Source organism: Populus nigra, chromosome 10 (assembly GCF_951802175.1).
Source record: "Populus nigra chromosome 10, ddPopNigr1.1, whole genome shotgun sequence".
Classification (NCBI taxonomy): Eukaryota; Viridiplantae; Streptophyta; class Magnoliopsida; order Malpighiales; family Salicaceae; genus Populus; species Populus nigra.
The window spans coordinates 12,964,696-12,983,463 of NC_084861.1; the positions used below are offsets into that span (position 1 = coordinate 12,964,696).

At 35.7% G+C, this 18,768-nt stretch overlaps 3 protein-coding genes across 5 annotated transcripts; 1 reads left to right on the top strand and 2 right to left on the bottom strand.

Annotated features, from left to right (window-relative positions):
• Nucleotides 1–580: 580 nt before the first annotated feature.
• On the top strand, nt 581–2,635 carry LOC133705822 (uncharacterized). The gene is made up of 2 exons (XM_062131207.1): nt 581–1,058; nt 1,944–2,635. Exons 1-2 carry the CDS (start codon nt 716–718, stop codon nt 2,480–2,482), a joined length of 882 nt encoding a protein of 293 aa, XP_061987191.1. The 5' UTR covers nt 581–715; the 3' UTR covers nt 2,483–2,635.
• An 806-nt stretch (nt 2,636–3,441) lies between these two features.
• On the bottom strand, nt 3,442–7,589 carry LOC133704415 (wall-associated receptor kinase-like 20). Its single transcript, XM_062129230.1, has 3 exons — nt 6,676–7,589; nt 6,267–6,326; nt 3,442–4,686 (listed from the first exon to the last, which is right to left on the bottom strand). The coding sequence occupies exons 1-3, from the start codon at nt 7,445–7,447 to the stop codon at nt 3,626–3,628; spliced, it is 1,893 nt and encodes a 630-aa protein (XP_061985214.1). The 5' UTR covers nt 7,448–7,589; the 3' UTR covers nt 3,442–3,625.
• Nucleotides 7,590–11,300: 3,711 nt separating this feature from the next.
• LOC133704104 (ultraviolet-B receptor UVR8-like) lies at nt 11,301–17,454 on the bottom strand. Of its 3 annotated transcripts, none has more exons than XM_062128854.1 (11): nt 17,075–17,454; nt 16,206–16,279; nt 16,015–16,099; nt 15,770–15,901; nt 15,439–15,681; nt 15,024–15,260; nt 14,684–14,727; nt 12,996–13,178; nt 12,483–12,573; nt 11,979–12,022; nt 11,301–11,757 (listed from the first exon to the last, which is right to left on the bottom strand). In XM_062128854.1, the coding sequence occupies exons 1-11, from the start codon at nt 17,268–17,270 to the stop codon at nt 11,635–11,637; spliced, it is 1,452 nt and encodes a 483-aa protein (XP_061984838.1). In that variant the 5' UTR covers nt 17,271–17,454; the 3' UTR covers nt 11,301–11,634. The 3 variants fall into 3 exon arrangements, with proteins under 3 accessions (XP_061984838.1, XP_061984837.1, XP_061984839.1); XM_062128853.1 differs by having other exon boundaries at nt 15,024–15,266; XM_062128855.1 differs by lacking the exon at nt 16,206–16,279 and having other exon boundaries at nt 15,024–15,266; nt 17,075–17,207.
• Between the last annotated feature and the right edge of the window lie 1,314 nt (nt 17,455–18,768).

Genomic DNA, 18,768 nt, shown 5'->3' on the forward strand with positions numbered 1-18,768 from the left:
ACATTTGGAAAAGACAAAACTATCCAAACAATAGAACAAAGTCTAGAAAAATCTCCTTTGCAGCACAATAAATCCACACAGGAGCATAAATAAAATATAGCCGGAATTTAATTGTAAATAAAATTGAAAAAACATGTTTAGTATAAGATTATTCAAGTGAAACTGACTAAAAAATGAAGAAATAATTTTGTAAGAATCACTCACAACTCCTCTTGATTTTAATAAAAGAGATGACTACGAGGAGATTATGTAAAATTGATTCCATTGTATTATTCATGCAAAAAGTCTTACTTATAGTCTACTTGTACCTTATTTGACATTAATTATTTTCTTAGAATAAAATCATACAAGGACAATACGATTTTTGAACATGGGCCTAATCCGATCTTCTTCTACTCAACATGGGCCTAATCCGATCTTCGTCTACTCGAAGCCCGCCCAGACTTTACAAGCCTTGGCAGCGTGCTGAGAGATATTGATGATTTTGACAGCCCACGTCCAAGAAAAAAGAAGAAGCCAAACCATAGCAATATGGATCGGATTCGTAATTTCCTCTTCGTCCTGTAACTAGCCCATAACCGACGTCGCATAACCGCCCAGACAAAACACCATCAAAAACCAAACCCTACATGCACTTCTCTTGTACAGACACAGACAAAAGCACCATCTCCAATCAAACCCCGACGGCCACCAGAAAATATCCTTAACCTTAACCATGTCTGTAGACATATCAGCGAAACCAAGCAAGCTGCGTTGGGGTGAGCTAGACGAGGACGATGGTGAAGATCTAGACTTTTTGTTACCTCCCAAACAGGTGATTGGGCCCGATGATAACGGGATCAAAAAAGTGATCGAGTACAAATTTAACGATGATGGTAACAAGATTAAGATTACGACTACGACCCGAGTCCGCAAACTCGCTAAGGCTCGGTTGAGCAAGCGGGCTGTGGAGAGGCGAAACTGGCCGAAGTTTGGAGATGCAGTTCACGAGGATGTTGGGAGCAGGCTTACTATGGTTTCTACTGAAGAGATCTTGCTTGAAAGACCTAGAGCCCCTGGTATTTCTTTTATTTTAACATTATTTTTGGTTTTTATGCGTTTTGCTTTACCAGTAGGTGTCTGCTTATGTGAAACTTGATTTTTGTCGCATGCTTGATTCTTTAAGGATTTGCATGTTTTTTAGTTCAGTTTTGGGTGGCCAACCAATCATAGATAAGCTTCCCAGCGAATTGTTTTCTCTTATTATGAATGCTAAGTAAGCTCACCGAAATTTGAGCTCTGCTGGTGGCATTTGATGGTTATACGGAGTTCTAGTTTCCCTTTTATGCAACTAATTAATTAATAACGGTGTTACATTCTGATGGTTCAATCGATTACATTCCTGGATATAATGATTTCTCTACATCTGTTTATATTTTACTGAAGTTCTGCAAAACTGTTCTAAACTGTTCTGTTGGGTTTATTCATGGAGGACAATGCTTCCTTGAAGTTGTTAATTTTTCATGATTTTGCTAGAGTGTACTTGCTTTTAAAAGCTGTGGGGTTTGAACTCTCTGCAATGCATCAGTGGATCTATTGCTGTCCTGATTCCTCTCCAAGAGAATGTGTTATTGTCTGCCCATTGGATTTTAGTGTTTATATTACGTGTATAGTTGCATGCCTTGGAACTGAAATTGGCTTTCTGCTTGTTAATTTTATTAATGCTTTTTGCCTAGTATTCTACAACCCTTATGCATGCAATAGTTACTTTTAGTTGCAAACCCAAATCATTGCTAGTCTTCCATATGTTTTACCGAGAGATGGTTGAGTTTGGAGAATTCTCATGTCTGGTCTTTAGATTCTTCTAGAGTGTATCTGAAAGTCTTGTTTGTCAATGACTATTTTTTTTTAAGTCTATGGGTTGGTTGGTTTTCCATTTTAATAATGCATCGTCATGCCAAAAGGTACGAAAGCAGACGAAGCCAAGATGGCTGGAGATAACTTGGCTCAATTAGGTAAAGGTGGGGCTGTTCTCATGGTTTGCAGAACTTGTGGTAAGAAGGGTGATCACTGGACATCACGATGCCCATACAAGGATCTTGCTCAACCGCCTGAAACCTTCATCGATAAACCTGCTGCAACAGAGACAGCTATGGCTGCCTCTGGAGCCACCAAGGGTGCTTATGTCCCACCAAGCATGAGGGCTGGTGCAGAGAGAACTACTGGATCAGACATGAGGCGCAGGAATGAAGAAAACTCAGTCAGGGTTACCAATTTATCAGAGGACACCAGAGAACCTGACTTGCTTGAACTTTTCCGCACATTTGGTCCTGTGAGTCGTGTTTATGTTGCTATTGATCAGAAGACTGGTGTCAGCAGGGGCTTTGGTTTTGTGAACTTTGTAAGCAAGGAAGATGCTGAGAGGGCAATAAACAAGCTCAATGGATATGGTTATGACAATCTAATCCTTCGAGTCGAATGGGCCACACCAAGATCAAACTAGATTGTTTAGAATTGCTGTGCATTTCTACTGTTAAGCACAGTTCTAGGCTTCCTAATATTGTCTTCCTGAAGAGTGCTTCTTGTTCTCCATCAACCTTGGGATTTTATTATCAGATAAGAGTCGTTTAATGTTCATGACTGAATTTTGATGTTCTCTTTGCTGTTATTGTTTCTCCGTGAATTATTTTTTAACAAAATGCTGACGAGTAAATTTTTTAACAAAATGCTGAAGAGTAAATTGTCCATTTTATGCCTCTTTATCGAAAGTTTGATCTCAACATGCAGATACTCAATGATAAATGGGAAATAAGATTTTAGCTAGTTGGGCACCATGATGCTGAGATGCAATGAACTAAAATTTGATGAAATTGTCTGTTGTCTGCTACTGTGCTAAATGCTTTGCAATTGCAGTGATTCTGCTTCTGTATATGCAAAAACTGCTATGCGGGATTGAAATTCTCAAGTTCTTTACGGCTGAAGAAACTAAATCCCCCGGAGGTTGCAAGGATATTAACATCAAGCTCATCTCTGGCCAAATAAATTGTTGGGGCATTTAAGAATTTATCACATCTATCTGATTTAGAAGACCCTTTACTTAAGAAAGAAAGAAAGAAAACTATTAACTCCATCAAGAGAAAAATCAATCATGTTGGTTATCTATGCACAAAAAGCTATTGATGGCACAGAGAAGAACTAGTTTTGTATCATTTAATCTAATTAAGGATCTCACTAGACCCTACAAGCTAAAACGGGGAGTGATAGCGGTGTCTTGTATTGTAGGTGAAAATGATTTTTTAAAGTGATTTTCTCCTAAAAAACCATCCTCTTTTAAAAAAAAATATAAACTTATAAGCACTCAAGTCACAAAGCAAGATAGTGATCAATGTGATTATGCAGTGTTTTGGAGTTAGTGATCCATTTTCACTTTTTTTTTTTTTAAAAAAAAATCAAGGATGCATGTATGTTCATGATCACATCTTATTGTAATTACATCCATATACATAGAGGGCAAAGCGCCAAGCAAACTCAAGCTAGGTATAGTAATATCAATTCCACAAGCACATCATATTCTGATCATTCAAATCATCAATCCCCATACTAGAGACCCAATCCTGTCTTCAAATGTTTCTCTGCATATTGCTAGCTAGTTTTCGACCTCCCTTGCTGTTGCAATAGTCGTAATGTACTGAATTTCCTCAGCAACTTCTTTCATAGAAGGCCTATTCTGTCTCTTTTCCTCTATACAACTCAAAGCCAGAAATGCCAATGCCTTAACGGTCTCAAGGTGCAGAGAGCTCGCCTTCACCTTTAGCATTGGGTCTATCACATCCATTAGCTTTTCCTCTTCCATCATCCTCTGCACATAAACTGCCAGGTTTATATCATCTTCCGGTCTAGTAAAATCTAATGCCTTTTGAGAAGTCAATAGCTCCAACAACACAACCCCAAAACTATAAACATCGCTCTTATCAGTCAACTGATATTTCCTGTAATACTCAGGATCGAGATACCCTAGAGTGCCTTGGGCACAGGTTGATATGTGACTCAAATCACTATGAGCTAACCTTGACAATCCGAAATCCGAAACTTTGGCATTCAATTTGTCATCGAGAAGTATATTGCTTGACTTGACGTCTCGATGATATATTGGAGGAACAGCTGAGAAATGCAGGTAAGCAAGACCATCAGCAGTATCATGAGCAATTTGGAGGCGATGTAACCAAGACAGTTGGCTTTTTCCATCAGGTTTTAGACCTTGTAGACGATCAAGAAGATTTCCATTTTCAATGTACTCATAAACGAGTATAGGTTGCTGAAGCTCCACACAGCAACCAAGCAAGGATACAAGGCTTCTATGATTGACTTGACATAGAATTCGGACCTCATTGAGCACCTGGTCAGTTCCCTTGGTGTTTCCAAGCTTGGCACACTTGACAGCTACTACTGTGCCATCATCAAGAATGCCTTTAAAAACTTCACCATAGCCACCGGCTCCTAATAGGCGGTCTTTTGAGAAATTGTTTGTAGCCTTCTTTATCTGTTTGCCTGTGAAGATTTTTGCTGCTCTGCTTCCACCCGCGTTCAGGATCTCTTCACGTTCTCTAGCCAGGCGTTCTTGTGCTTCTTTGATCCGTCTACGGCGTTTATAGAGCAGGACGGATATGACGATTACCAAAAGAGTCAAACCAATCCCAGATGTTAAACCTATAGAAATTTTTGGGTTTTGTTAGACATAAATAAGAGAGAGGAGAGAATGGCTCTGGAGCTTTATAGTATAAAGAATCCTCAGCAAAAGCAATTATCAATCACGGAAAAGACAAATGAAACAAAAAAATTAGTGTCCCGAGGTCTTCATCTCCCTACTATGGTTCGGTGTCTCCCACCCTGCTACACAGGAAGACATGTCTCACATTGGGACCTCTATGGGTTCTTGATGCCATACCAGTAGCATCTCAGAACCTTTGTCCGTCGACGTGTTAATGCTTTGCATCAATCTAAGCCCCCATAGTCATTTCCTTATTATTTTGCAGCTTATGATCAAGAAGCTAATATATTTATTGGTGCTCATCTGCCTTGTAAATTGTTATGAGGGTGGCAAGCATGGCGACGTATTATGTTAACATTTGACGAAAAAGAGAGAGTCCTCTACACGTAGCTGGAGAGTCGGAGGGTTTGATATCCTGCACGTCAAATGCTGAAAGAGTTCATGACTTCATGGGATGGAGAGCAAGGCAACTGTTCCTTCCTAAAATTTTCCATCTTGCTTCTAGAATGTCGACTCCAGCCGTCACGACTGAGGCCCGATGGGCTGTTTTGACTTTTGAACCCGCAAACAATTTTAATTTTTTTTTCTAATTTTTTTATAACCTAAGAATGCAGCAGTAGTTAGGACTGGGAGGCTTGGATCCTTGTCGCCGTTAGTCAAATGAAAAATCAAACACGAAAAGAAAACTAAGAAGATGTTAAAAGTAGTTTTCTTTTACCTAATTATGATCAAAAGTCTTGGAAGCTGCTTTATAATTTTTTATTTAAAAATCAAATATATTTTTTAACATTAACCTATCAAAAGGATTTATTTCAAAATAATAAGGAAACTTAATTTGAATAAAAAAATTATTTTTTTAAAAAATATTTTTATAAAACAAAAACAAATGTCAATCAAGAAAAAAGGGAGAAGAGGAAAGGAAAAATAGCTGCCGAGACAGACATGGCAATAGTTAAATCAAGGTTAAAAAAAGGTTGCAAGTGGTGTTTACCGGTTCAATTGTTAAAAATACGAAATTTGAGTGAAATTATTCCTAGATGTTGCAAATCCAACGAAGCAGTTAAAAAGATAATAAAAATAATAAAAATTATATTTTTATTTTTTATTTATAATTTTAATAATTCCAACAAATAAGTTATATGAATAGCTAAAATATTTATTTTTATTTTGAAATATTATTTCTAAACTTCTTAATAGAAAAACTAAAAGAAAATGAAAGAAGATGTATCCTTTAAAAAAACATTATTGTATTATATAAAAAATAACTAAATTAGTTATATAATTATATTAAAATTAGTTTAATATAAAATATATTAAAATATAATTGGTTCTTTTAAATAATTTTTTTCTATTCAAATATATATATATATATATATATAAACTATATTTATATTATTAAAAAAAAATTATTTTATCACTATTTAACTATTTAACGTAGCATCTCCCATTTGGCTATTTATTGGAGATGCAATTATTATAGTAACTAGTCAAACATCTTGAATAATGACAAGAGCAGTACCAGCAATGAGAGCAGTCTTTGTTGATCCACCACAACTCCCATCGTTTTGACACGTAGCATCTGCACAGGAATCCAAATTACACTCGTCAACCAATCGAACAAAAAAAATCAACATTTCAAGAGTACAACTACACTAAAGAGCGTGTTTGGCGGTGTGGTTGCGAGTGCTTTTCAAATAATTTTTCGTGCGAAAATATATGTCAATGATGTTTTTTCATTTTTTAAAAATTATTTTTAACATCAGTATATCAAAACGATTCAAAACATACAAACCATATTAAATTTTAGTAAAAAAAAAAATTTAAAATTTTTTAAAAACACAACTACAGTCGCGTTCCCAAACGATGCCCAAAGGGTTTTAGGTTCCACAACACAATCCAAAATGACTACAGGGCACAGGCAAACTTACCATGAGCACAAATTCCTTGAATCGGATCCCAGTGAAGTCCACCTGTACAGTAACACCTCCTGACACCACTCAGATTTGCAGCGGGCCCACAAGTAGAATTCTCATCACAGTCAGCCTGAGACCCACAAACCGGTTCCTGAGGCAGCACCCACTTGATTGCCAGTCCCGGGTTAGACCACTTATCCACGGGCAAAACCGAATCCAAATCAACAAAACTAGTGTAAGCCCTGCACCCGGTGTCTCTTACCCTTATTCTATGCGCCGTCGATGACCCGCCAGCCCCAAAAGTACAACAAATAGGAGCAGCTTGACAAGGAGCCCCCCCTTTGGTACTATTAACGTACACGTGACACAAACTGGTTGAGGTACAATTCAACGGAGATCTAAGCAACGATTCCGTACAGTTCAAAAACATGATGGTGTTATCACTTGTGATGTTAAAAGGTAAGCTCTCGTTTAACCAGATACCTTCGTAGATGTAATCAGACGTGACACATGTGTTTGGTAAGAGACTGGCTGGTTGGATCACTAGCCGTTGGATGGATGGATTTATGGACATGATCGGATAGGAGCTGTTGAGTGTATCAAACAAGAGGGTGCCTGAATTGCACCTGATCTTGTATTGTGGATCCCCGCATGTAGAAGCAGTGCTAAATGGGTAGGGGACTGGGTTGGTGCCACAGTTGGGGCAGTTTTTGGCTGAGAATGTGCACATGGCGCATCTTAGGAGCAGGATCGCCGTGAGGAGGAGGCGATGTGGTGGTGGTTTCATTGTGTGGGAGATGACACAGAGGAATTGGGTTTCAAGGTTTTTTATGTGTTTGTGTTGGTGTTTTGGTGATGATCATTGTTATATTATGATAATTTGATAGCGTCTTGTGGCAGTGATTATGGGCAGATTTCGTGGGAGATTATTGGTGGACTTTAATCGGTGTTTGGAATGTAATGTATGTTTTAAATTAAAATATCTTTTTTAAAAAATATTTTTATTAATCCATTAAAATAATTAAAAAATATTAAAAAAAAATATCAACTTAACATTTTTTAAAACTAAATGTATTTTTAAAATAAAAGGGAGTTTCAAACAAACAAAAAAACAGTAACTAAATACACTGGCTTTTGTCTTTATGTATAATATGTTTGACGATTGATTGTCGGTTTCATTAGTTGACTTTTTTTTATTTATTAGATAGATTTTTAGCACTTCTTCTAGACAGGGGCTGTTGAAATTGCGTTTGAAATAGTATTTTTTAAAATTTAAAATATTTTTTTAAAATGATTTTTATTATTATTATTTTGATATGCTAATTTAAAAATAATTTTTAAAAAATGAAAAAATATTTTAATATATTTTAAAAAATAATTACTAGGACAGCCTTAATGACCCTATCATGTCTGATTGGTTCAATCCTAATGCCATCTGTGCATGATAATTAGAGTTGTAATTAATCCAAGAATTCTTTGACAAAATTGAAGGAGTGGATTAGTGGAGGGTGGCCAAGCAAATAGTCTCTCGCAAACAGCAACTTGATGTTCTTGTGCGATTGAGCGCACTAGCGAGTTAGCATTTGGTCCACGGTACGAGAGGTTTTTCATCGGCACATTTAAATTGTGGTTGAGGTTATTTTTTAAAAATTAATTTTAATATTAATATATTAAAAAATGTTAATTTAATACAAGAAAATGAGTTTTTTTTTAATTTTTTCAAAAATATTTTTAAAATATAAAAATAAATATAAGACAAGTACTGTACGGCAAGCAGCTTTATCACGCATGACCTTTCATTTGTTTCAAATTAAAAATTTTGTTTGTCAATTAGGATGTGTTCGTTTCGTCAATGTTAACGATATTACGATAGTGATCTGCGACTGCACAGGAAGCAAGGCTGGCGGAGTACCTGGCATACTAACGGTGTTCACCAATAATTTCAACTTTCCATCAAATGGAAAAAAAAAAAAAAAAAAACTCATGAGAATTGTTGCGCAAATGGATATTTAGAGAGGTGATGGTGTTTTCTATGACGATTTTTTTTATTCAAGTTTTTTCTTCTAATGAGTGGAGTTATTTCAATTTATTTAATATTCTTTTATTCTCGAAATGTACTTCTATAAAATAATTTTATAAGTGTAGATATATTACATGTTTTTCCTTTTGATTCCATCATATAAAATGATAGAAAATAACTAAACGAAATAATAAATGTCATTTACTAGTTGAATTCTTGGCACATATTAAATATTTCCATATTTTATGAAATAAATATTTCCAGCATATAAGAAATAAATAGTTTATGCAGGATGAATAATCATGGCCCTCTAGAAGAAAATTTTATAATCTTAGCCCCGCCTAAAATAAATTCCTGACTCTGCCAGCACTTTCAAGTTCATTTTACTAGTTGAATTCTGCTTTGACTTTGACTGGCATCTTTAGGTAAAGCCCCCTTCTAATCTCCCATAACATATACCTTACCAGCTCATAACCCTATAGCTACTGTTGCCATAGATAAAAAATAAATATTTACAGGTCAGATCCAACTACAAAATTGTAGACAGGTCAGATCCAACTAGGAAATGTTTTAGAACAACTAGTGGCTCATTAGGTCGTGGTAGTTTATGTGATTATAATTTTAAAAAATAATTTTCTATTTTTATAAATTATTGGTTTTTTATAATCTAAGGTTTCAAAGTAAGGTTTTTTGTAAATCTATGTAGAAGTGTGGTACGTGATTAACCAAATAATTTCAAAATTTTAATATTAATTAAATACTTTCAATTCTTTAGTTGAGGCAAAGAGTAAATTGCGTCACATAAATAAATAGAGTTTAAATGAGTCGGATCTCTTCTAACGTCGAGTCATTTGAGAATTGACACCTCAATTAAAAAAAATCGGAATTCACCTTCCACAATTAAATTTTGCGAGGTTCCATCCATTGATTAACAACTTTGACACTCTAGCTCTTACCTAGACATGACGTCCCAGATGGATATAAATGGAGGGTTAATTGTAGATATAATAGATAGTAAAGGGACTCGATACATATGTATTATCGAAGGCTGTTTGAGTTTGATTCATTGTTTTCAAGTTTTTTCTTCTAATCAAGTAGGAGCTGGCTCTACTTCAAAGGCTCACGAGGAGGGAAATAATCCCTTGGAACTCCATGGTAATGTGCATCTGTGTGTTTGCTAGTGCGGATTAGAGGAAAAATGAACGAGGAGAGTGGGAGGGATGGAGTTCATTGAAGCCTTTCAGTTGGGATATATTGACCTTTATCTCTCGTTTCTTTGTTAGCAAAGCAATTAGATTGACTACAAATTTAGTAAGAAATGATTTTTAATTTCAAGGATATAATTAAAATATTTTCAGATTTTAGGATTAAGATGTAAAATTAGGTTTAAGCGTGCCCTTAACTCTCTACCCGGTTCCCCCGTCCTTCATGACCCAAAAAAAGAAAAATCTTAAAAGAAGGAGAGTAGCAGCAGCGAGGAAACCTCATCAGCTGACCACATTAATATGGGAATTTTTTAGCACATTCCTGCAGAAAATGTTGCCATACATAGTTTTGAATTTTGACTTTGCTTAAATATACAGAAAGGAAAGGACCCCACAACTGATACTTGACACATCAATGCTATGCGGGCTGCCAGGCTCATCCAGGAGACTTCAAAGTCGTCTTCAAATAATAGCCATAATGTCAGCAGCTGCTATTTGCCACCAAACCTTGCCGGACAATTATTGTATGCGTTGAGCCAGATAAGGATGGACAAGAAGCTTCGAAGTAGGTGGTGAACACTGAAATACTAAGAAGAAACCATATTCTTAGACATTAATATTCTTCCCGTGAAAAGAACGCCCCCGGATTCAGCAGGACGCCATTGACATTTTATCCAAGAACACGCTAGTTGGTTTTGACCTTTAAGCTGTCACCAAGATTCTCAGATACGAAGTTTATAATTTGAGCCCTACAAAGTGTGGTGGACAAGAATTTATGAGACCAAGTTAAAACCCTACATTTCACGAATATATTAAAAATCCTTTTTGTTCCTGATCAGGATTTATACATGTGTGACCTTCATCCTAAGATTGTGAGCACAAATTTCTTTACCATACAAGGAAAAAACTGTAATTTAAATATTTCTGTTTTTAAAAAATTTAATTTTTTTATAAAAAATTAAAAAAATATATATGTTTTGAATCGTTTTAATATACTAATTTCAAAAATAATTTTTAAAAAATAAAAATTATATTATTTTAATATATTAAAACACGAAAAATTATTTAAAAAATAACATTTTAAAAGCATTTTTAGGAGGCCAGGAAAAGCTTATAAATTGAACGTTTCATCAGTCTCCATCCCCATGGGAACTTTTTCAAGCTTGGTGTCCATGTTCAGATTGCACATCTCAAAGAGAAAATGCAAACTGAGACTCTTCTAAGAAAAATAACCCTCGATGACACAATCACGAGCAAATTCATGAAAAATCTGAGGTCACAACCCACTTGCGATCACCAGAAAATGAAATGCTGCAACTCGTTCATTTTTGGGTATCCAAAACAGCACTTCTTTTCGCTTTCCTCAAGCGCGGTTTGAAAACATGACATGAGCGAAGCACAATAGCAAGCTTGCATTAAGTTAACAGACTCCATAACACTTTATACACAACAATACTTGTCTTTTCATGACATTGAGTACAGTATAATGTTCAAATGGTACTAAATAAAATATACACAACGGACCTAGCTAGATCATGTTTTACATCTTGAGAGCGTTGTATCACTGTAATAGTTTTAAAAGATGGAACTAACTGTGGTGAGCCTGAGCCACGAAAGAATGAAGACGAGCACATGTGTAAGCATAAAAGCTACTGCAAGTAGCTATACATGGATCTTAATGATATGTCAGCGGTCTGAAAACACTTTTTACCTAACAAAACTGTGCCGAGGCTAGGCAGAGTCAGATACTCAGGCAGGTGACTCGGCCAGAAGTAGGGTATGCCACCAGCCACATGCTACATTTTTAGGGACACAGCCATCAATGGTAACTTGAGAAGGAACATTGCGGTCAATCACATCACCCAAGCCAAGCTGTTTCACATTAACAAAATCATACGTCCTTAAATTGGCAGACATAAACATTGGAACATAATGATGTGATCCTGAATTCCATATCAATTATAGTGCATGGTAAACATTATAACAACAACGGAGGCTTATTTAGCTTGTTATGAATCACAGAAATGAATGTATTCCAATGTCATTCCAGATGCTCGCAAATTAGATGATTGATTGGGATTAAGTATAAGTACCTGGCCATACTTGTTCCAGCCCCAACAGAACACTTTTCCATCCTCTTCGAGAAACAAAAGCAGAGAGTCAGGCTTCATAGTTATGTAGTATACACATCCAACGTAATTCTAAGAACATGCATAAGGGTCACAAGTCTAAAAAGTATTGTAATAGTACTCAACAGAATGGTGAATATATACTTATTAAATAGTTGTATTTAACACATATTTGCGCTATCTTTTACATACATCAATGATTGCAACATCTCATTCACCACTAAACAATCTTTTAACTGGTCTGGTTCCTGATCAGTTATGTATTATGCTAAAAACCTATGTTTTACATTGGCTATATGTTTATCCCTTTCAAAGTGGTCCTTTTATTTCTCCATGCAGTCATCACATTTGCGTTTTTAGGATTTAGATAAGCATTCACATTTTTGTTTCACCCAATCAAAACATTAAATGTCAGTCTGTTGCCAACACCAAACAGGGAGATGAGGAGGCCTAAAAATAGCCACAAACCTGAAATTATAGTACTGTGGCGAGCCCCACAAGAAATAGTTTTTGCATGTATATTTTCCAAGCTCGGAGCTTCCAAGAGTCTGGGAAGAATCTGATTTAAAATTCAATAAATTGTAAAGTTAACCACAGAACATTCTTCAAGATAAAAACATTTGCTAACATAGTAGCTATGTTTGAGGTGTCAGTAGTCAGTGACAATGATGATGATTAAGATATAGTGCAGTACCAGTGCTTAGATCTTTCAGTGCCCAAATGAAATTTCGAAACTCTAGAATCTACACACCCCAGTATTATATTGGCGATGAAGAATAATTAATAACCTTTTCTTTTTAAGCAACACATTTTTCCGTAATTTGTTGATGAAATGCTAAATGCAATCGAATTAGTCTTCCTTCGAGATCTTATTATATGCACACTGTCTTTATCATATCCAAAAATCAGTTTTTCCATTTACTATCCTGCAGTCAAGGGAAAGAGGAAACTTGAGCAACCCAGTTATAATTTGTAATGTACCTCTGCTTGGTCACCACCAGTTCCCAACTGTCCAAACTGATTCCCACCAAATGTGTAGACATCACCATCAGCAGAAACACAGACTGTATGCCATAGCCCTGCAGCAACTCCCTCTATCCTAATTCCCAGCAAGGAAGATACACAAGTAGGGCTTAACTCATCATCTGTGCTTCCTTGACCACACTTGAAAAAACAATATAACAACAGATTTTATTCCTTTAACCATGATAAGCCAAAGCACGCAGCAATAAAATTAATCACAAGAAAAATATAAGTATATAAGCACTGAAAAGAGAAAGAGTAAATAGATAATCCCTTGTTCGAGTGGACCTCATTTTCAACATCTACATTTCTTTTTCTCCACCGTTATCTACATTACCTACATGTCAATACTGAAGAATGGTAATGCTGGAAACTGTCACCCCCAGATTAAACTTTTGAACTGCTAGTTTAAGAAGAAAAGCATGGTTCTACAAAAAATGCTCCAGGAACCTCTAGTTACACAATCTTGAAGGCACAACCAATGAACTTCAGAATCTAGAAACCGAATGGGCAGAAACACTATAGGATTTAATAATTCAAGATTGGGGAAAACAGTTGGTAATTTAAATCCACTGCAACTTTGCAATCAACTACACTATCAAGAAATGAATAATTATGTCCACCATAAACATGTACCTTCATTGCTTCAAGACATGAATTCTTTACTTGTAATTGAGGGGATACTTTCAAGTTTGATTTGCAACCAATGTGCAAGAACTAAAGCTTATACAAAGCACGAAGGTTCTGAAAGCATAATAGCTTAAACTATAGCAAGTAAACATGGATGAATGGTAATAAATAATGTAAGGACTGACAATTTTATTGCAGTAAAATTGCCGTAGAATTCACTTAAATACTTCCATGATGATTCTTAAAGTCTGATGATTTTTATAATGTGAGGACTTCAAAGAAGAAACTGCTGAAAACAGTGAACCTTAAAGTCTGATGATTTTAATATCGTAAGGACTTCAAAGAAAAATCTGCTGAAAGTAGTGAACCTCCTAGATATTCAAAGGTGCATCACTGGTGATGAAATTTTGAGTTATTCTCGAAATAGAAAAGTTTAATCGGATGTGCATCCACTCTTTCCTTTGGTGGTGCTATTTCATAAGTATGGCAACTTCACAAAATGTTTCTGCAGTTGGTCATAAGGGGCGTGTTGCATCATAAGCAGTAATAACAAATGTAGGCCAATTCTCATGGCATCAAAATCACTTTTTACTGGCCAAGATGTTAGAAAGCAAGTCATCCAAATGAGGTTCGACAGTCAAGAAACAGACCCAACATTTAATATTCGAGTGGTTAAAACAGAAGCATAAGAGTTCAACCAATCAGGACTTAATCCACAAGAGTTCACCTAATCGAGACTTGCACAAACAAAAGACAAGCAACAACTAATGATTTGTGTTTTTACAAAATATTATTTACTGATGCTATTTCTTTGCAAGAACCAAATTCAAATAAACAGTCAGATCAAGTCCATATTCGCTGAAACATATAGCTAAGTAACGTATGAATAATGAAAAATGCATTTTTCAAATAAAAAAGCATGGAACAGGTCACACAACAAAAAAAAATTACTTTCAGAAAATAGAAAACCCCAGGAGAGACTCATTGACTGCCAAGCATCTACCAGACCAAAGTACCTGTCCATAAAGTCCCCAGCCAAAAGTAAGTAATGCTCCAGCATCTGTAATAAGTTTGATGCCAAAAGTATCAATTAATACATGTGAAGGTCATAAAACACACAATAAAAAGGAAAACAACAAAGGGAAAACAGGTATGCATTGATCATGCGGTCAACTCATGCCGTGGCCAGAATTCAAAACTTGCAGTCTAGGTCATAAATCTTGTTGTTGCACATCCTGATACAAGTAAACCAACTGCAGGGCTCAAATGCTCCTAAAGCATGTTGCTTGTTCATTGAATAACAAATTCAACATAGCAGTACGATCATCAAAAAAGAACATCATCATTCAATCGTACCTGTAATTACTGCACTGTGTCGACCTCCACAAGCGATCCCTTTAACATAAGTTCCAGGAACTCTAAAACCCTGTCCCTCTGAAGTCATGCCCCCTCGAGAAAGCACTGCATCTCTCTCTTTTCCATATGAAGAGTCAATGCAAGGTATGGGATGAGGAGAGGACACCATCCGTATTCGGGAGCCCAAACCAAGCTGCCCTTCGCCACCATAGCCCCAACCCCACACCTGTCCTATATCTGAAACTTCAGGAAAATTAGGATACATCAAATGTCTTGCTTAGTTGCTTTATATAAAATATCTTCCATGGCTTCAGGCTTCATACTGCCTATCATTTTGTTACCATGATTTCCTTGAATAGAGAACTACACATGAAAATACTGAGTCAGCACAGCGCCATCCCAGGTGAGGACTTACCTGACAATGTTAAAGTGTGGCGCCCGCCAGCAGAAACAGTGACAATCCTCACTCCAGGGTTAAGTGTTACTAGGCATGGGAAAGCTGAGGGTGTTTCATCTCCAGTGGATGAGCTTTCAGCTGCTTGTTTTGCTGATGATATTCTCCGCCTCTTTGTACTTTCATCTTTACTTCCTCTACCATCAAGCCCAGACAAAGTTCCACTTCCACCACTGGACCTCGGACCTTGAGAGCGAGGGCTGCCTGCAAATGATCACCATTCACACATTAGCCTACTAAGAGTAAATTACTTGGTGCACTGTTTTTGAAAAGGTAGCCATATGGAAAGTACCTTGCTCTGTAAAAAAAAGATTCTGCCTTTCAAACACATCCTTCTCCATTCCTCCCGCCCCTGATGGATCACTAAAGACTTTCCCTGAGGGAATACATTCTTTCCATCCCCATGTATAGACTTCTCCATTGTCTGTACTTGAGAAGTCAAAAAAAGCTTAGTCATTTTAGGCAACGTAATATGATGCATAATGAATTATTTATCAAAGCAAGACTTCAACAGTGCCCTTGCGTACAGTTATTTACCTGTAGCTGCTACACAATGCGCCCAGCCAGCTGCAGCTTTTACAATGGAAGCCTCTGTTGGGAGAGGGAAAGCCTCAGGAGTTTCCTTAAACAAGAAAAAGAAAAAAAAAACTTGTTTGTCAGTTCTAAAACATGTTAAATTAATCAACACATACGGAATGAAGTTGAAGTGTTTTATGGTGCAGCACTACCCCATGCTTCCCGGATGTGACATAGCTTTGACCTAGATCATCTGTTGAACCCCATGTAATGAGCTTTCCAGACTCTGATTAAACAACAACCATGAGTAAAAACACTACTATTTTCTAAATCAAGTAGAAAAATCAATTGAATGGAATGAAATGATGCTTTTATTAGTTTCGAAGGGAAGCAAGAAAAAGTAAAGTTTATGCGCATCCATAAATCTTATTATAAGCATTATCTCAAGCTTCGATTAAGAGGAAAGCAAGAAGGGGCCAAACAGAAATGAAAGGTGCTTCAAATGACAATTGAATGCAAATTACAGCAAGAAAACAATTCTAGCGTCTAATCATAGTCAAAATGTTGAAATAAGAAAGGGGGCAAACAAAAAGATGGCTTGCATCCAAGAAAAGCTAAATTTCCTTTCTTTAATGTGAAAAGTGAATACTGTTGCATTGAAAACTGAAATTAAAAAGAAAATTGATCCCCCGAAATTAAATGTCAGAAGCAACTTAATTTAAACTTGAAATTGTCTAAAAAGCAAATTGAGACAAGATTAAATAATAGAAATGCAAAAATGAGGATTTGGACCAATCAAAGTAAAAAACCTTACTTGAATACCTTCATTATTCCCATTTTAGCCCAGTTAAGCTCGTCACCAGTACCAAAGTAGAATAAAAACAAACGAAAAAAACAAAATCCTCACTTTCTCTCCCTTTCCCACATTTTCTCGGCAACCAAACAGAATGAAAATCAAATGTACTGGAAAACCCTCCATTTTTCCATCATAACCCAAGTTAATGCCATTCCCGTATATAATCTCTGAACCACCCAAGAAAAAAATTAAAGAAAATTGAAAGAGATTTAAAAGAAAAATCACCAGAAATGGCCATGGCAAAACCACAACCGCCGCCACAAACGTCCTTCCACGCATCCACAGTAGACCTAACAACAAGGGGAGACAAAATCGGTGACCTTTGTGGCAAAGCACCAGGTAAATATCCCCACATATACACCAATTTCTCATTATGCACATCCATGTTCACCACCCCCTCTTCCTTTCGCTCCCCATTCATTCTTTATTATATTTTTATACGTAGAAGGAAATGAAAGATATATCAATACTCGCGGAAATTTTTATTGGAAATTGTTTTTTCCAATACTCGCTACTGTTTTTCCTTTTAGTTTTTCTTATTTTTTATTTATTTTGGGACGAAATTTTGGGGTTTTGTGCGTGTTTTTTTTGGCAAGTAATGGAGAGTGTAGAAATGGTGGCAATAAAAGGGGCGTATCATTTTCAAGAAAATAGAAGGTGCCACCTAGGATGCTCGCGTGGGTTCAATGAAACACGTGGCTATATATGAGCCGCTAGATTAATCAGTTAATTCTAGCCAGGAGTTCTCGGAAGTTTCTGGAAAGTCGGGCCTCTTAATTGAAAAAAACATACTAAGAGATGGCGTGAAGTAGCTGTTAACGTGTGACACGTGCTTGCTGCCTATGAGGAGTCAAACCTTACACGGGTCGGGTTACTAGTGATGGATGTTTGGAAAAGGGGCATGCCATGTCATTTGTCGGGAGATAAAAGGAAAAGGCAGATTAAAAAAAATACTATTTTATACTTGAAGAATTGTTATCATTTTCTTTTGGTGATTGTATATATCTTTATTTTCTTTTTCTGTTTATCTATCTTTTATGTAAATGTTTTTTTATATCGTTAAATGGCTAAAGGTTGCATGTAACTCCACTAGTTTCACGAAAATTTTAAAAAATAAATTATTAAAATAATTTTTTATATATTTTTAATTATTTTAATGTTAAGAATAATTTTTAAAAATAAAAAAATTATTTTAATATATTTTCAAATAAAAAATATTATAATTAATGAAACGGTTAGAACTGAAATCATTTCCAACCATGCTGTTTATAGATTCCTGTGTAGTTAATTAGAGGGGGAAAGCATAACATTATACATGGGATGGAAAGAAGAAGAAGAAGCTGAGTTCAGCATTGACACGTGTAATGGTGAACATTCGTGGAGTTTCTTTACAGAAGAGAGGTGTGTGTCTGGTCTCATCAATTCTATTTCCAAGTGCATTACATATTCAATTGATTAACAGTATGCTTAGTATTGGTAATTTTACAAAAGCATGTTTAATTTTTTAATGTTTTTTCATAATTTTATTATATACACATTAATATTATCCAAAAACAAAAAAAAAAAACCTCATCAATTTACTACCTTTCAGCCTCAGCTTATCGCTAAACATAATCTAACTGATAAAACCATGTTAAGTACATACTGGGAAGGCTTTTTTCCCCTCTTGATAAAAATATATTTTATTAATTACGAGGGATAACATAAGTAATTAAATTTTAGATTTATTTTTTAATAATTATGAGTTTAAGTTTTGTTAAGGCCGGTGAAGACTAATATCATCGTTAATTTCAGTATTTGTGAGATTAATTGATGTGCGCATAAGTTAACCTAGACATCTATATTAATAAAAAAAAATATTTTTTATTGTAACTATATTTTTCAAAGTTTTATTTTAGAAATATATTGAAATAATATAT